Source organism: Podarcis muralis, chromosome 5, assembly GCF_964188315.1.
Source record: "Podarcis muralis chromosome 5, rPodMur119.hap1.1, whole genome shotgun sequence".
Classification (NCBI taxonomy): Eukaryota; Metazoa; Chordata; class Lepidosauria; order Squamata; family Lacertidae; genus Podarcis; species Podarcis muralis.
The window spans coordinates 13,208,494-13,227,329 of record NC_135659.1 but is presented as its reverse complement, the minus strand read 5'-3'; the positions used below and the strand labels follow the sequence as shown (position 1 = coordinate 13,227,329).

The 18,836-nt window shown below is 44.7% G+C and overlaps 1 protein-coding gene across 1 annotated transcript in view; it reads right to left on the bottom strand.

Moving 5' to 3' along the window:
- Window positions 1–9,930, bottom strand: part of NTMT2 (N-terminal Xaa-Pro-Lys N-methyltransferase 2) — a 28,085-nt gene extending 18,155 nt beyond the window's left edge. The window contains exons 1-2 of the mRNA XM_077928296.1: window positions 9,725–9,930; window positions 120–295 (exon numbers count right to left, since the gene is read on the bottom strand). Coding sequence (XP_077784422.1) covers window positions 120–295; window positions 9,725–9,878 — 330 coding nt within the window. The 5' untranslated portion in view covers window positions 9,879–9,930. The remainder of the gene's footprint in view (window positions 1–119; window positions 296–9,724) is intronic.
- Between the last annotated feature and the right edge of the window lie 8,906 nt (window positions 9,931–18,836).

Here is an 18,836-nt window from a genome sequence, read left to right as displayed (position 1 = left end):
CTCAAAAAGACAAGAGGAATGTGGCCTCCATATTTCTCTTGCACAAAATGGAGGCATCATCATAAAACCAAAGGGGTTTATAACAAGAGATGTGAACTTCAAAGACAGACACAACTCACCCCTACAAAATTCTTAAGAAATTCCCTGGAGGACTCAATATCTGTGTTGGACAACTCGATGAAATCCCCCATCATGCCTTCTTCCGACGCCGGCACCTCTTTGTAGAAATGTTTGGCTCTGGCGTAAAACTGCATCTCACCGTTGATGACTTCGCTTGTCAGAGCATAAAGTTTGACTGCAAAGAGACAAAAGCAATAACTGTGTGTGGACTTTCCCAGTTGTATATACTGATTTTTAAAACTATATATAAAATTACTTCTTGTTAGAAGGCAGCAGAGCCGGCCCAACCATTAACCTCAATGAGTAAATTGCCTCAAGCGGCAGGTTGCAGAGAGCTGGGGCCGGGGGGAGGCAGATCTGGAAAGGATAGACAGGGGCGTCCTTGCACGCCTTTGCCAATTTTCTGGCGGCTGTGGCTGCAGAACCAAAAGGATCTTGCTGCCACCCACCTGGGCAGGGCTCCAGGTCTGTGTTAGTTGAGGTGAGGAGAGGCACTCCTTGAGGTATTGGTGTCATACCCTCCAACATTTCTCCGATGAAAATAGAGATTAACAGCTAAATAATGCTCAGGTGTGGGCAAACAAGGAGTCTCAGTGCATAGAGAAGGCTCCTTGATGCAGAAGCTCCCTTTTCATTCAGCTCCCTTTTCACTATGCTTGCCCTGTTCAAATAACATATGCAGAAACTGCAGCTGCCCTTTTCTGTTTTGTAATTCTTTCTACATTGCCTGCACATACAACTGCATTATCTTCTGGATTTTCTCCTGCATTAACAAAAGTTGTTGTGATACATATTGCTGGAAGTGCAACAGCAGTTTTTACGTTACGTTACGTTACGTTACGTTACGTTACAGAAATATACTTGGAGTCGGGAGTGGATTTCATGCACTTTATTCAGCTCATAGTGGTGAGGAAGAATGGAAGTTCCCCCAGAATGTCTGCTTTATATACATTATTTACACAATGGGCCCCACGTGATTTGCTAATTCCGGGATTCTCCTGTAGGCCAATCAGGTTGTGGATTCACTTCCACCTGGAGCTGGATTGGGTGGCTGTGGACGTAGAAGAGGATGGTACCAGTGCGACTTCCAGCCATTTGGTGTAGGAGTCCACCACTATGAAGAATGTTTTCCCCTGAAAGGGGCCAGCGAAGTCCACGTGCAGGCGTGACCATGGTGCTCGGGCGGACTCCCAGGACTGGACTGGGGCCCTTGGGGGATCTGGGCGGGATTCTTGGCAGGCCTGGCAGTGTTTGACCCAGGCCTCGATCTCTCTCTCGATCTCCGGCCACCACACATAACTCTTGGAGAGGGCCTTCATTCTCACTACCCCTGGGTGTGTCTCATGTAGGACTGTGAGGACCCTTTTGCGGAGGGGATGGGGAATGATGACTCTGCTTCCCCATAACAGGCACCCCTTGTGGGCTGACAGTTTATGTTTACGGGTTGTGTAGCCCACGAATTCTGGCCCGGTGGGTCCTGTGGACCAATCAGACTGCTGCATTTTGGATACTATTCAACTCAGTACATAATAGTTACATGTTATATGGGTGAATTTCGTTGTTGGTGAGTCAGCTAACCAAGAGGAAAGGGTAGATGTGTTGTTTGGTAGAGTGGTCTGATCTTCACTGAGGTAGCATGTACCCTGATTGGCTATGTAGTTTTGAGGGAATTTCCCCTCTGTGTTTTGGTTGTATGTCTCCCTGCTTTGTACAAGGTTTAAAGTAAGAAAGAGAAAGCCTCTCTGTTCCTTTCTCCTCAAATTGCATTCTTTTGTGTTCAGTTTCCTCAGTAAAGTGTTATCAGGATTCCTTTTCTCTCTGGCCTCCCTCTGCATTATTCAAGTGATTTTGCTAACACATACATTGTGAGAAAGCCAACTGCGCTCTTAATTGGTCATTTATAGTTTTATTTTCTTTAACGTTTGCTACTGACAGCAAATCCAGAAGTGTGGGACTGCACAGTTTAACAATGACGACGTCCCTTGCAAGCATCAAGAAAACGTAATGGGAATAATTCACAGCAAGGCAGACTGTGAGAATAGGGCTCTTAAGTTTCATCTAAACAACATGCCTGGGCTGTTGCTCCTTCCAACAAAAGCAATGTTCCCAGCCTTCCTTGTCATCACCTGCTTAAGACAACTGCTGTGCGGATACTATTAAACCTTTAATCCATTACACATTTATGTTATGCCTGAGAGATGTATGCTGCAAGCGAGTGCTGAACTCAGCACAGGTCAGACCTGGGGTTGTTTTTACACCCCCTGGTGATTTATTTTTGCATCCTCTGCCTCAAACAATTTTGCAAATGGAAACAAACAATGGCAGATTATTCCCCTGGTTGTGGTGACTGGGCTGTAACGGTTGCTGTGCAATTCTGGGAGCTTCTCTTTCTGTCTCCTGACACATATATAGCCATATATGACCTGCAGAAAGGAAATAGCATCTGATATATTTTATCTGTATCTTGAGTACCATTCCAGTGGAGTGGGTGTAGTAGCCTGCAGCACAGCTGTAAAACCCTCAAAGGCAGGCGAGAGAAAGTTGTGGAAGTGGTATGATAGAGACAGGGACGCGGGTGGCGCTGTGGGTTAAACCACAGAGCCTAGGACTTGCCATCAGAAAGTCGGCGGTTCGAATCCCCGCGACGGGGATCCCCGTTGCTCGGTCCCTGCTCCTGCCAACCTAGCAGTTCGAAAGCACATCAAAAGTACAAGTAGATAAATAGGTACCGCTCCAGCGGGAAGGTAAACGGTGTTTCTGTGCGCTGCTCTGGTTCACCAGAAGCGGCTTAGTCATGCTGGCTACATGACCTGGAAGCTGTACACCAGCTCCCTTGGCCAATAAAGCGAGATGAGCGCCGCAACCCCAGAGTCGGTCACGACTGGACCTAATGGTCAGGGGTCCTTAATGATAGAGACACGATTGCGGCTCATTTATTTTCTGCCACCTTTGCCTCCACTCGAACAGGCTTCACGGGTCTGTAAGCACTACCAAAAAAACGCTGCAAAACTTGTTTACAGAAATTGACAGTGGGATAGGTGCGCAATGGACAGCAATCACTCTGCCGTGCCACTTTGCAGATGTAGATAGAGCATTGTAAAAGCAGTTGTGTCAGATTTTTGCCCATGGCATAGACCAGGGGTAGGCAACCTAAGGCCCGTGGGCCGGATGCGACCCAATTGCCTTCTCAATCCGGCTCGCAGACAGTCCGGGAATCAGCATGTTTTTACATGAGTAGAATGTGTCTTTTTATTTAAAATGCATCTCTGGGTTATTTGTGGGGCATAGGAATTCATTCATTCCCCCCCCCCCCCAAAATAATATAGTCCAGCCCACAACATGGTCTGAGGGATGGTGGACTGGCCCATGGCTGAAAAAGGTTGCTGACCCCTGGCATAGACCATGGGTAGGCAAACTAAGGCCCGGGGGCCAGTTCCGGCCCATCACCATCTAAATCCAGCCCACAGATGGTCCGGGAATCAGTGTGTTTTTACATGAGTAGAATGTGTCCTTTTATTTAAAATGCATCTCTGGGTTATTTGTGGGGCATAGGAATTCGTTCATTCCCTCCCCCCCAGATATAGTCTGGCTGCCCACAAGGTCTGAGGGACATTGGACCGGCCCCCTGCTGAAAAAGTTTGCTGACATAGCATCTCAACTTATGTTACACGTGAACATACCATGATAATCAATTACTGGACCGGGGAGCTGCATCTGATACCCAGATGCAGTGTCAAATCTAGACATGCCCCACATTTCCCTGATAGGCTGCTCATCTTATAAGGGACGTGGGTGGCGCTGTGGTCTAAACCACTGAGCCTCTTGGGCTTGCTGATCAGGAGGTTGGCAGTTCGAATCCCCGCGATGTGGTGAGCTCCCATTGCTTTGCCCTTGCTCCTGCCAACCTAGCAGTTCGAAAGCACGCCAGAGCAAGTAGATAAATAGGTACCACTGTGGCGGGAATGTAAACAGTGTTTCCATGCATTCTGGTTTCCATCACGGTGTTCCGTTGCACCAGAAGTGGTTCAGTCATGTTGTCCACATTATCCGGAAAGCTTTCTGTGGACAAACACTGGCTCCCTCGGTCTGAAAGTGAGATGACCACCACAACCCCATAGTCGCCTTTGACTGGATTTAACTGTCCAGGGGTCCTTTACCTTTTACCGTCTTATAAAATCATTTTAAAAGCAACACATGCTCATTTATTTTGTACATATATGTTTCTCTTTCAAACAAAAAATAAACGCGGTTTGTTTGTGTGTGTTTTTTTTAAAAAAAGGCTGCAAAACTACCCTAGAAGTTGGCGATATTGTAAGCCTCAGCCAATACTAGGATGCCCACGACATGCAGATTTCTGCTGACACGAAAAAGGAGTCATGCTGTAAACCTGCAGAACACACACTCATCCCCCCCCCACCTGCTTCAAAGCTCATCCCAGAACAAAAGAAGTAAGTGGATTTGGAGGACAGTGACAAGGTTGTCCACCGTTCGCAAAGTGACATGTCTGCCTTCAAATTGAGACAACTACCCCCAGTCTCCATCGCAGCTGAATACAAATCTGGTGTTCTGTTGTTCAGTCGTTTAGTCATGTCCGACTCTTTGTGACCCCATGGACCAGAGCACGCCAGGCACTCCTGTCTTCCACTGCCTCCCGCAGTTTGGTCAAACTCATGCTGGTAGCTTCGAGAACACTGTCCAACCATCTCATCCTCCGTCGTCCCCTTCTCCTTGTGCCCTCCATCTTTCCCAACATCAGGGTCTTTTCCAGGGAGCCTTCTCTTCTCATGAGGTGGCCAAAGTATTGGAGCCTCAGCTTCAGGATCTGCCCTTCCAGTGAGCACTCAGGGCTGATTTCCTTCAGAATGGACAGGTTTGATCTTCTTGCAGTCCATGGGACTCTCAAGAGTCTCCTCCATCCAGCTCCATAATTCAAAATGTTCTAGTTATTGTTAAAAATGGTTTGGTATACAAAGTTTCTCCTTTGCTTGCTTCATGATCACTTCATGAATGACTGTTCTGTGCTGACTGTGCCTCAGATATTTAAGAGGTATGTGACAGCTATTGCAACCAAGCCTCTGGGTGTTTAGCTTCACAAGATCTTGCACCACAGGGGTTCGCTCTGCAAATGTGTTAAGCATTTTTACTGGACAATGCATCTTAGTCCTTCTCCCTGATGTAAGGAAAAGGAACTTTAATGCTGTTTGCAGAGCCAGGTACAGGATGTAGTAGGTACCACTAGAACAGTGTTGTGCGTCCATGCAAACTGGGGGTCCCAAATGGGATATAATAATAAATAATAATAATAATTTTTTATTTATACCCCGCCCTTCCCAGTTCAGAAAACCGGGCTCAGGGCGGCTAACAACAAATTAAAAACACTTAACTGATGCAACAAAAAACAGCATAAAATACAGTATAAAACATGAATAACAATAAATTCAGAATTCAAAAATCAATTTAGGGGGGAAATCCACCCAATAAACGTTAGATGATCACCAGGGCTAGCTGGCTAAATGAGTCCTATTTGGGCCAGCGAGGAGACCAGGAAAGAATTAGCTGTGGGATCCCAGAGCGGGTAATCTTCATAAAAAGGGGAGGGGGAGGGAAGGAAGGGGAATAAAAGATCAGGCTAAGTTCAAATTGAAAGATGGGCGGAATAGCTCTTTATTACAGGCCCTGCAGAAGGAAGTTAAATCCTGCAGGGCCCTGGTCTCATGGGACAGAGCATTCCACCAGGTCGGAGCCATCACTGAGAAGGCCCTGGCCCTGGTGGAGGATAATCTGACTTCCTTAGGGCCCGGGACCTCTAAACCAGTGTTCCCCAACCTTGGGTCTCCAGCTGTTTTTGGACTACAACTCCCATCATCCCTTGCTAGCAAGACCAGTGGTCAAGGATGATGGGAATTGTAGTCCAAAAACAGCTGGAGGCCCAAGGTTGGGGAACACTGCTCTAAACTATTATTATTCATGGACCTTAAGGTCCTCTGCGGGGCATACCAAGAGAGGCGGTCCCGTAAATACGAGGGCCCTAAGCCACAAAGGGGAAAGGGGTTTAAAGGTCAAAACCAGCACCTTAAACCTGGTGTCTTGTGTCTTGACTGCAGACCCTACGGGACCCCAGTCAATGCTGCTATATGAAGCAGCAACAAATGCACCCAGACTGTAGTCCAGATCAAGGGAAGTCATGGTGCCTCTCTATTCTGCCTTGGTCAGACCACACTTGGGAGTCCTGTGTCCAATTTTGGCCCCACATTTTAAGAAGGGTGTGGACAAGCTAGAACGCGTACACAGGAGGAGGAGGACCAAGATGATCAAGGGTCTGGAAACCAAGGCTGATGAGGAATGGTTGAGGGAGCTGGGCATGTTTATCCTGGAAAAGAGGAGACTGAGAGGAGATCTGATAGCCATGTATCTCAAGGGTTGTCACATGGAAGATGGAACAAGCTTGTTTTCTCCTGCTCTGGAGGGTAGGACACGAGCCAATAGCTTCAAATTGCAAGAAAGGACTAAACATCAGGGGGGGGGGAACTTTCTGACAGTAGGAACTGTTTGACAGTGGGACAGACTCCTTTGGAAGGTTGTAGACTCTCCTCCCTTGGAGGTTTTTAAGCAGAAGTTGGAAGGCCATCTCATACCCTCCAACGTTTCTCCGATGAAAATAGGGACATCCCATTCCACGATAATTTTACTGTTTATACCCCACACATCTTACTGGGTTGGTCCAGCCACTCTGGGCAGCTTCCAACATATATAAAATGTAATAAAACATTAAGCATTAAAAAAAATAAAAATCCTTCCCTATACAGGATTGCCTTCAGACAGCTCAAGGGGCAGATAACTCCATACCCTCCAACATTCCATCCATGAAAATAGGGACATTCTGGGATCAAATCAGAAACCGGGACGGCTTCTCTAAATCAGGGATGTCCCTGGAAAATAGGGACACTTGGAGAGTCTGTCATCTGTCCTGTTTGCTTTAGTTGAGACTCCTGTATCACATAGATGATCTTTGGGGTCCCTTCCAACTCTACAGTTCTATGATTCTATATGTATCAGCATTAGCCATGGACTTTCAAAAATGCTGGGGACACATGGGAACGGACAGTGGCTGGATCTGGACACATCCAAGAAGCATTTCAATTAAATGCGTTTTAAACTTTGTATGAGAAATCAGATTGGCAAAAATGGAACTCCACAGCGCCATCGTGTGTCACAGTGTTAGAATGCATAAACAATGCATAGAAAGTGCTTTTTCTTTGCCAATGTAGCTGAGTCCAGTATCACCTCTTAGCTTCTCCCACTGCTCAAAGGTTGCTAGGTTCTTAGGGGGCAATCAGAATAAGGGCCACTACCTGACTGTTGATTCAGGACCCTAAACTGTGCTCTTCTACTAAATTTCCTTTTTTCTGTGTACAGTCATACCTCTGGTTAAGTCCGCTTCATGTTACGTTCTTTCAGGTCCCGCGGCGACCCGGAAGTACCGGAAAGGGTTACTTCCAGGTTTCACCGCTCGTGCATGCGCAGTTGCGCAAAATGACGTCACATGCATGCACAGAAGTGGTGAATCGTGACCTGCGCATGCGCAGATGTGCCACTGCGAGTTGCGCTCTTTTCATGTTGCGAATGGGCCTCCGGAACGGATCCCATTCTCAACCAGAGGTATATTGTAATGTTTTACTGTTGCTTTGGCCATCGGATGAGACGAATAAAGTTTTGTCTTAGTCTTAGTATTCTCCCACTGCTGCTGGTCTCGCACATTCCCTTTGCTCTAGTAACAGTTTGCCCTGTGTACATTAGCAGATCTTAAAAGCGAGCAGCATACAAGTGAATTTCAAACGCAAGACACAGCAGAATCATAGAATTGTCAAGTGGGAAGAGACCCTGACGACTGCTCTCTGCAAATTCTATTTTCTTCCTGGCGTTACTCACTGACCTGGTCCATATGACACACTAAGGCAAATCATGGTTTAGCATGAATATGTGGGCAAGGAGGTCCCCAGGGAGGAAACAGAGGCTTCACTTCTCCTGATGCTGCGCTGTTGCCAGCTAAGTCATGGTTTGGCATAGTGTGGGTTATCCAAACCTGGGCTTGTGGTCTGTCTTGCATGAGACAAGCCATGAGCTGTAACCAAAGTTTGTTCTGTTTGTCTGAAGGAGGCAAACTACAAGCCCAGATTCAGATGACATTTGACACCAAACCATGGCTTAGCTCATAGCAGCATAAGGGCTGGCGAAGCACAGCAACTGCAATCTCCTATCTGGGGACCTGCAGGCTTGTGATATATTCACTCTAAGCCAAGAGTTTGACTTAGGGCCTGTCCACACGCCCCATGCATAGAAAACATGGGTCTGAGCAAATTTCTGCTTGCCCCGTGCTTTCTAGACTTGTTTCTGATTAGTTTTTCCTTTGCCGTGCTGCTTTCCCATGGAATTTTTGGGTGTGTGTGCTATATCAGAACATACGGCCATTTGTGGAAAACCCAGTTGCTGTTTGTTCTGATTCCGTGCTAAACTGCTGTCTTTCCTGGGGGAGAAGAACAAGGCAAAGAAAAATGTGGATGGGCCCTTAGTGTTATATGTGAACCAACCTACTGACTCATAGTACTAGCTCAGGGGTCTGCAACCTTTAAGACAAAAAGAGCCACTTGGACCCGTTTCCGAAGGAAAAAAAACTGGGAGCCGCAAAACTCGTCATTATAAAAATAACTTTTTTGTCACTTTCTTTTATTATTTCTTTGTTTGACCCCTCAGAATTACTCCTCCTCATAAAAATAAACGTTAAATTAACAAGTTACGTGTGTGTGTGTGTGTGTGTGCTTCACTCCCCTTCAAAACAGTGACCAGCGTACATGCCCCTTTTCAATGCAGTGACCAGCGTACATGCCCCTTACAATGTAGCGGGCGGGTGGGAAGGTGATGTCAGGACGGTGTGTGACTAACGCACGCACCGCCCCCATGCGACATCACAGCCAGTACAGCGCCCGCCACAGTGGGGAGTGTCGGGGCGCACAATGCGCCTCCTCCCCTCGCTAGTATCCGCCCCAGAGCTGTGGCAAAGGTGTAAAAGAGCCACATGCGGCTCCGGAGCCGCGGGTTGCAGACCCCTGTACTAGCTAAAGCAGGCTGTACCCATACCTTTGCAACTATACATGACCTGCAGCTATAGGGGCATGCAAGAGGAAGAAGCAGGCAGGCAGGCAGGCAAAGGGAAAGGAACCTGGTCAAACTTTGGTGATGGATTCTGGAGGTGGTCCAATATCAATTTTCAATCTGCAATCGGGCCATTAACAACTGGTCGGTGGCACTGATTAATGGAGGTTACAGATGCTTCCTTCAGCAATAATTAAACATTTGGAGATGTACTGCCAAGATTTATTTTGCTGGTTGACTACCATCCATATCACATTTAAAGATGACTGCAAATCAGTATTTCAAGAGCAAATAAATTGATTAATTTCACATCTCTGAAAACTTTTCAACCACTATGTAAAGAGGGCGGGGCTTCCAGGGAAGAGGTCCAAAACCCCTGACTGTTCTTCTTTTCAGAAGCGAGGCATGCCCTGGCAAGCCACTCAACACTGCTGCTGCTTTTCAGCTTACTCACCCAGAGGCAGCCGCTCCAGAAGGTAGAGGTAACTCTGGAAAAAATCGTTCCGAATTGCCTTGTGGAGGATGAAGGACATGCTGTGTCGACAGAGTTCCTCATCTGTCTTGTGCCAGCGTGATTTAAAGGCTAAATGGGCCCCCATATACTCCATGCTATTCAGGACTTTCTGGAGGAAGTTGCCTGGGTGCCAAGTGGGACCTCTCTGCTCTCTCAGAGGGCTCCGGCGGTGTCATTTAAACCACGTCCATCTCTGTCATTCTATATGTGGCTGTCTGTCTGTCTGCCTGCCTGAGTCTCCTGACACTTGCTCAGAATAATCCCTGAAGTGTCATGCTCTTGCACTAGCAGGTGCTGGGAAGTGATAAAAAGCCAGATTGCTTAGACAGGGGAAAAGTATATCTGCTCTTAGATAGGTCACTTTACCTCCCATATTAAAACTCGTTAGCTTCTTCTTGAAAGGGACAGAAACATTGTCCCATGGCTACTCCTGCACCCCGTAGCAGTGACGTTTCCCAATACAAAGGCCATGACTTTAGGTTTATAACCCACCCACAACCACAAAGGGCTCAAAGCCACACAAAGACAACATGATCATGCACAAGGGCATGTGAGAGGTCAGCTACATTAACGATAATGTATCTGTAGCATAAAAGAACTACAAGGACTTCTTCAGCTTGTTGTTGCGGCGCTCATCTCGCTTTACTGGCTGAGGGAGCCGGCGTACAGCTTCCAGGTCATGTGGCCAGCATGACTAAGTCACTTCTGGTGAACCAGAGCAGCGCACAGAAATGCCGTTTACCTTCCCGCCGGAGCGGTGCCTATTTATCTACTTGCACTTTGACGTGCTTTCGAACTGCTAGGTTGGTAGGAGCAGGGACCGAGCAACGGGAGCTCACCCCGTCACGGGGATTCGAACCGCCGACCTTCTGATCGGCAAGTCCTAGGCTCTGTGGTTTAACCCACAGCGCCACCCGCGTCCCAAGTGTATGCTAGCCACATCCTAAATATCTGTATGGGCATAACTGCCTGTTGCATTGCTACATTGTGAAAATGCTGGCAACGTCACATCATTTTGTCATGTTGTGCGGACACAGTTGTTGACATGCCATCTCTTCCACCCCCCCCTCCCTTTTGCATTTATGTTACCCTATGAAGCACAAAGTAAACTGATGGCACCAAAACATGCCCCCCCCCCCCCCGGTGCCTGTGTGATGCTGCAACAAGACACAGGATGGGGCATTTAGCAATAAGTTCTATTTATTGTTTTAGGGTATTTGGGATGTGTCTGTATTTTTCAAAACACTGCAAACTGGTTTTCTTTGGGGGGGGGGTTACACTTAAACTAGGAGTGGGCCACATTTCGGCCACATGGGGTGGTGAGTGAGTACTCAGGGGCCACATAGCAGAGGTGTGGCCATAACTGGTGATTGACTTTGGGTGAACACACTCACAGATACAGTTAGTCCTTACATTCAAAGTCCTTCTCTGTTGTAGCCAAGAAAGGCAGATTCCATCAGTGAGAGAGAAACCACTTTGAAAGAGGGGATTCTGTCAAAAATCTCCAACAGGAACCATTTGGTGGAATGGTGGTGGGTGGCGCTGTGGGTTAAACCACAGAGCCTAGGACTTGCTGATCAGAAGGTCGGCAGTTCTAATCCCCGCGATGGGGTAAGCTCTCGTTGCTCAGTCCCTGCTCCTGCCAGCCTAGCAGTTTGAAAGCACGTCAAAGTGCAAGTAGATAAATAGGAACCGCTCCAGTGGGAAGGTAAACGGCATTTCCGTGCACTGCTCTGGTTCGCCAGAAGCGGCTTAGTCATGCTGGCCACATGACCCGGAAGCTGAACGCCGGCTCCCTCGGCCTATAGAGTGAGATGAGCGCCACAACCCCAGAGTCGGCCACGACTGGACCTAATGGTCAGGAGTCCCTTTACCTTTACATTACCTGTCTTCTGATACCGTGTACTACTTGTTTGTCCTCCAACTTGTAACTAATGCTGGATTACTCCCTATCCAACTGTAATTCTCTGGGTTATAGAAAACCAGCTGCTCATTATTGTACTGCCTTGGAAGGATACAGAGTTTGAGGTTCTGAAAAAGGTATGTGCTGTATCTAAGGGCAAAAATTTGTTTACTGGGTGGTGTATATTTAGAACATACATTTTATAATGTAAGTCCCCCCCCCCAAAAAATATGGGAATTATTCAAAGTTAATATTGATCCCTTGCGGGGAGGGGGAGGGGCGTGATTGCTTGAGGTCACTATATTATTTTTGGCCCTAAATTTCAAGGAGCAAGAACTATTTCATATGGGCATGTTGCCCTCTGTTGGTTAGTTGCTCTTCAAAGGGGGTCTGCTTGCTCCTCTAAGGTTGAAAACAGATAATAGTAGCTTTTAGGTGTTGTGTTAGAGCCATTATTGGGTTCAGTCCAATGATTTAGTCATACTTTCAGACCAACTGAAAACAATAGTTGAAATATACTCAGAGTCAAGAGTGGATTTCATGCTCTTTATTCAGCTCATAGTGGTGAGGTGGAATGGAAGTTCCCTCAGAATGTCTGGTTTATATACATTATTTACACAATGGGCCCCACGTGATTGGCTAATTCCGGGATTCACCTGTAGGCCAATCAGGTTGCGGATTCACTTCCACCTGGAGCTGGATTGGGTGGCTCCTGTGGACCAATCAGACAGCTGCATTCTGGACCCTATTGTTCTAGGACCAATCAGACTGCTGCACTCTGAATCCTGTTGTTCTAGGACCAATCAGACTGCTGCATTCTGAATCCTATTGTTCTAGGACCAATCAGACTGCTGCATTCTGGACCCTATTGTTCTAGGACCAATCAGACTGCTGCATTCTGAATCCTATTGTTCTAGGACCAATCAGACTGCTGCCTTTTGGATCCTATTCAACTCAGTACATAGCAATAGTCCACACACCTCATTGATTTCAATATGCCTGCTCCAAGTTTGGATCCAAGGTTCCAAGGCTGCAGGAGGCATTCATCTCTTTTGCCCATTTTTACTCTGCGCAAACAGCATTCAGCATGGCAGAATAATTTTTTTAAATGGTTGTTTTAATAATTAAAAACAACCAATTAAGTCACAAATTCAATAATGGACACACAACAAAATAACCCAGCTGCAAAACATCATGCCAAATTATATGATATGCCACTTCTTGTTGTTGTTTAGTCGTTTAGTCGTGTTCGACTCTTCGTGTCTGCCTGGACCAGAGCACGCCAGGCACTCCTGTCTTCCACTGCCTCCTGCAGTTTGGTCAAACTCATGCTGGTAGCTTCGAGAACACTGTCCAACCACCTCGTCCTCTGTCGTCCCCTTCTCCTTGTGCCCTCTATCTTTCCCAACATCAGGGTCTTTTCCAGGGAGTCTTCTCTTCTCATGAGGTGGCCAAAGTATTGGAGCCTCAGCTTCAGGATCTGTCCTTCCAGTGAGCACTCAGGGCTCATTTCCTTCAGAATGGATAGGTTTGATCTTCTTGCAGTCCATGGGACTCTCAAGAGTCTCCTCCAGCACCATAATTCAAAAGCATCAGTTCTTCGGCGATCAGCCTTCTTTATGGTCCAGCTCTCACTTCCATACATCACTACTGGGAAAACCATAGCTTTAACTATACGAACCTTTGTTGGCAAGGTCTCTGCTTTTTAAGATGCTGTCTAGGTTTGTCATAGCTTTTCTCCCAAGAAGCAGGCATCTCTTAATTTCGTGACTGCTGTCACCATCTGCAGTGATCATGGAGCCCAAGAAAGTAAAATCTTTCACTGCCTCCATTTCTTCCCCTTCTATTTTCCAGGAGGTGATTGGACCAGTGGCCATGATCTTCGTTTTTTGGATGTTGAGCTTCAAACCATATTTTGCGCTCTCCTCTTTCACCCTCCTTAAAAGGTTCTTTAATTCCTCCTCAGTTTCTGCCATCAAGGTTGTGTCATCTGCATATCTGAGGTTGTTGATATTTCTTCCAGCAATCTTAATTCCGGCTAGGGATTCATCCAGCCCAGCCTTCCACATGATGAATTCTACATATAAGTTAAATAAGCAGGGAGACAATATACAGCCTTGTCGTACTCCTTTCCCAATTTTGAACCAATCAGTTGTTCCATATCCAGTTCTAACTGTAGCTTCTTGTCCCACATAGAGATTTCTCAGGAGACAGATGAGGTGATCAGGCACTCCCATTTCTTGAAGAACTTGCCATAGTTTGCTGTGGTTGACACAGTCAAAGGCTGTAATAATAAATTATTATTACTTGGCTGCTTTTTGTATATAGTTCTTTCAGACTGCCAATCTTGAGAGTTGTGTTCATTCTTCCTTTACTTTCTGATGCCTTGCTAACTGCTTTCTTCCCTTGAATCCTTTTCCCCTCCCCTCTTTTATCAACAGACTTTTCGCCTTGCTCATTCCCAGCATTCAATTCTTCCTCTTTATTAGGCTCACATTCTATGACCTTGCAGGAGTTGGCATCACAGAACTCCCTCCTCAGAGAGACTCGCCAGATGTGTTCCACTGAGGCCATTTCACGTTTACTGCTGAATCAATTATATACAGAAATACCAGAAGGCCTTGTTTCTTCAGTCCCAGGCATTCAAGGTAGGATTGCAGATATGAAACCTGAAGCATAGAGCCTTAGGTTCTACCGGAGCTGTGTAGGTGATCCTTTCACACAAAGCAATGCCCTATATTATAATAAATAATAATACATTTTCATTTATACCCCGCCCTTCCTGGTTCAGAAAACTGGGCTCAGGGCGGCTAACAACAAATTTAAAACACTTCATTGATGCAACAAAAAAATCTGCATAAAATACAGTATAAGACGTGAATAACAATAAATTGAGAATTCAAAAATCAATTTAGGGGGGAAATCCATCCAATAAACATTAGATGGTCACCAGGGCTAGCTGGCTAAGTTAGTCCTATTTGGGCCAGTGAGGAGACCAGGGAAGAATTAGCTGTGGGATCCCAGAGTGGGTAATCTTCATAAAAAGGGGATGGGGAGGGAAGGAAGGGAAATAAAAGATCAGGCTAAGTTCAAATGGAAAGCCAGGTGGAATAGCTCTTTATTACAGGCCCTGCAGAAGGAAGCTAAATCCTGCGGGCCCTGGTCTCATGGGACAGAGCATTCCACCAGGTCGGAGCCATCACTGAGAAGGCCCTGGCCCTGGTGGAGGATAATATGACCTCCTTAGGGCCCAGGACCTCTGATTATTCATGGACCTTAAGGTCCTCTGCGGGGCATACCTGGAGAGGCGGTCCCGTAAATATAAGAGCTCTCTTGAGAACCATTTCAGTTCAGCTGTCATGTTCAATCCATGACTGCACAGCCTGTGACCAACAAAGCCAGATGCAATCCACTAGGCAAGTGTCATGGCCTGCAAAGGGCTTGACATCCCTTCCCAGTTTGTGCACACCTAGACAGAGATCAAGAGCAAGACAATCACTGTGTTCCTGGCAGGCCATGTGATACAGCTAACCGAAGGGTATTTAACTTGGTGGGTCACAAGTTGCGCATACAGTTTTATAATTTGAGAACTTGCCTTGAGTTGTTTGGGGCGCCTGTGTGTGTTTTTAAAGAAAAGTCAACAAACTGCATACACCAACAGATAATTTGTGTTGGAAGACAGTGGTTTTTTGAAATGTTCTATCAAGTGGGAGGATAATTTTACTACTCATATGTATTCATATGTATTCTATATGTATTCATTTATTTGGAGAGCCAGGTGGTGGTTACATTAAATCCTCAAAACCTGATGGAATGTAGAACACTACAAATGAACAGCTTTTGATATAGCTACCTTCAGAGCTTGGGACGTTATCAGTTGGTAAGTGGTCACTTGGACTTACTCACTGACCTTAAAAAACATATTACAAACCATTTTATCTGCTTTTATTTTTAGTAGTTTACTATTACTGTACTGTATAATCATTAATAATAATAATAATATTAATAACTATAAACTGCCCTTCATTTGAGGATCACATAGCAGTCTAGAGTATAAAACCACAATAATACATAATGTAATTAAAAATACTTCTATATAATGTAATGTAATTAAAAATACTTCTGTTCGTTCCTTGCATTGACATGACTCTCTTCAGCTCTGTTTAACTCAGGACTAGTAGTTAAAATAACATTTGTATCAAGTCGCCCCCAGTAACTGTGAAACCATTGTGACATGAAAAGACTAAAGATTTCCTCCAGAGATTGGGGATAAGGAGTCTGATCAAGTAACAAATGTAAATTTAAGAAAAACGCTTGAAGTGACCTGACAAGGGAAGCATACATTGTATTTTTAATGGGTTGGGTTGTACAAAGCTGTCCCGGGAGGGCTATATCTCACTAAGAAAGCACCATGTTAAGTTTATCAAATATCCAACACCTAGATATTAAGCCTTGGGGACTCATAGGACAGTATTTCCCCTGGATTAGTAAAATACATATTAGTAAATTTGGATGAAGACAATCTCAAGTGCCAGAGCTTTTAAGGTAAACATTAAAAGTGTTCTAGTTACAACGGAAAGCTCATTGACAATCCCTGCTTCTTAGGTTATACTGCTTTTCCTTGGGAAAGTTTCCATAATTATAATGTTTTATTTTGAATCATTTCTTTGCAGGCCTTTTCCTACCCAACCTAGGAGGATGAGGCCCTGAATGACCACAACTACAGTGGTACCTTGGGTTACATACGCTTCAGGTTACATATGCTTCAGGTTACAGACTCCGTTAACCCAGAAATAGTGCTTCAGGTTAAGAACTTTGCTTCAGGATGAGAACAGAAATCGCGCAGCGGCAGCAGGAGGCCCCATTAGCTAAAGTGGTGCTTCAGGTTAAGAACAGTTTCAGGTTAAGAACGGACCTCCAGAACAAATTAAGTACTTAACCCGAGGTACCACTGTACAAAAACTTAGGCTGAACAGAATCTTGGGCTAGGGTATGATGGTTAGAGTGTTGGACTATGACCGGGATTTGAATTCCAATTTAGCCATGAAGCTCACTTGTATGACTTAGGGCCAGTCACCATCCCTTAGCCTAACCTACCTAAAACGTTTGTTGCAAGAATGAAACAAAGAGGAAGTTCTTGGAAGATAAAGGTTGTTGGTGAATGAATGAATGTTTAGGGTTTTTTGTGGGCTTGTTGCTACTGTTGATTTTTTTTTTTTTTTTTTTTTTTGCATCTTTATTTGAGAACTTATTCTGATTTATGCTGAAATTGTTGAATTCTGTTGTGTACTTTTTGACAGTTTATTGTTTATGACATCTTTTATTGTGTTTGCAATTGTGTTTTTTTATGTTGTAATCCACCATGAGCACGATTAGAACGATCAAAAGATGGCGTACAAATTAAATGATATATGATGTATGATGATGTAAGTATTTAGGGCGGCATTCAACATCACACTAATGAGATTTTTTCTGTCATTGCAAACATTTCACCCCTCTCTTCCTGCAGGGTTCTCCTGACCCTCCTGAACAAATTTGGGAAAGGCACAGGGGGAGAATAAGGAGGAAAGTCCCACTGCACTAGCAAGACTTTTGTGCTGGCTTCCGTAAGCACAACTTAGTTAAATCCAGCCCACTGTAATTGAAATGTTCCCTTAAAAATACATCCCACATATAGGGAAGGAGAATTTCATCTGGTGCACATTTTTAAACAAATGGACTCCAATTACATGAATCAGAACATAATAATTGTTATGTACTGAAGTTCTCACCCTGGGCCAGCAGGGGGATACTGTAGATAGTTATGCAAATAAGGGATTGAAAGTGACGTTCAGTGATTGGATAGTTTTAGAAAGTTGTTACAATAACGTTGTACTGGAGCTCTATATAAGAAGCTGACTGAACCCATCAGTTCAGTTCTGTTCTGGCCTCTGAATAAACAAGAGCTGTTTGAAGAATCACTGTGTCGTGTGATATGTTCACCCACAACTTAACAATAATCATTTGGATTAAAATGTATCCAAATCTTACAAATTTGGCTCAAAAAAAGGACCAAAATTTGTAAAAATAAATAAATGTTATTTTTAGGACAAAAAATGTTTAGAGATGCATGAAAAACAAAACCCCAGAAAGAGAAAGAGCACAAGTTAATGACCACTGTGACTTTCCTTTTCTTACTAGCAAGTAAGTCTGGAGTTATCATAGTGATGTCACAGTTCACAGGTCACTAAGATGCTAAGTCTCAGCAACACCAATGCCCTTTTCACCAAAGCTGCCTTTAAAGTATCAGTTCAGTCACATGCTAAAAGAACATCCCAGTCCATCATGATGGGCGAGGTACCTGGCCAGCAGGAAGCCTTGGACCCATTTTTCAGCATCATAACTAGGTAGGACTGCAATAATTCCATTTTATGGGCAGAGATCCCTTTTATATTCATTTTTACCAACAACCATTTGTAGGTTGACTTCTGTATTAAATTAAAGACTATCAGTTAAAGCAAATTAAATAAACACTACAGACACAAAGTAAGGTTAAGGTCTTATCTTGTATTAAACAAACTTGGAAACTCTCCCATCACCTCCAATGCAGATAAATTCTGAGTTGAATTCTAATGCCATGCATTTTATAACTTCACACAGAAAGAGGTCCCACTTAAAAAATCATTCCTGTCATACAAGTATCTATAATACTCCATTAACTAGCAGTGAGATAATGGATATTTTTTAAATGGCCCACCCATCTTCATGGAGATCAGTTTAATATCTAGGGAGCCATTCCCAGAATATTCCAGATAATGAAAACTTGTTTCCACATTGCTTGCTTTTGTCTTTTTGCATATATGAACTCATATGGACCATTACTGGCATGGATATGACTGCTGTTTCATTTTTCCAGTCTGTAAATGGAAATATTTCATTAGAATTGGTAGTGGGATTGCTCACTAGAAGGTCACCACCATAACTTATCAGGATTACTTACCAAAGTCCCTCCAGTAATCCTTTACTCCTCTGTCTGCTAAGCATCAGAGCTGTACAGTACATCCCAATCCCAAATTAAAGATTAGAATGAAAGCTATGATAGCCATTTGCAAATATCTCAAGGGCTGTCACATGGAGCAAGCTTATTTTCTCCTTCTCCAAAGGGAAGGA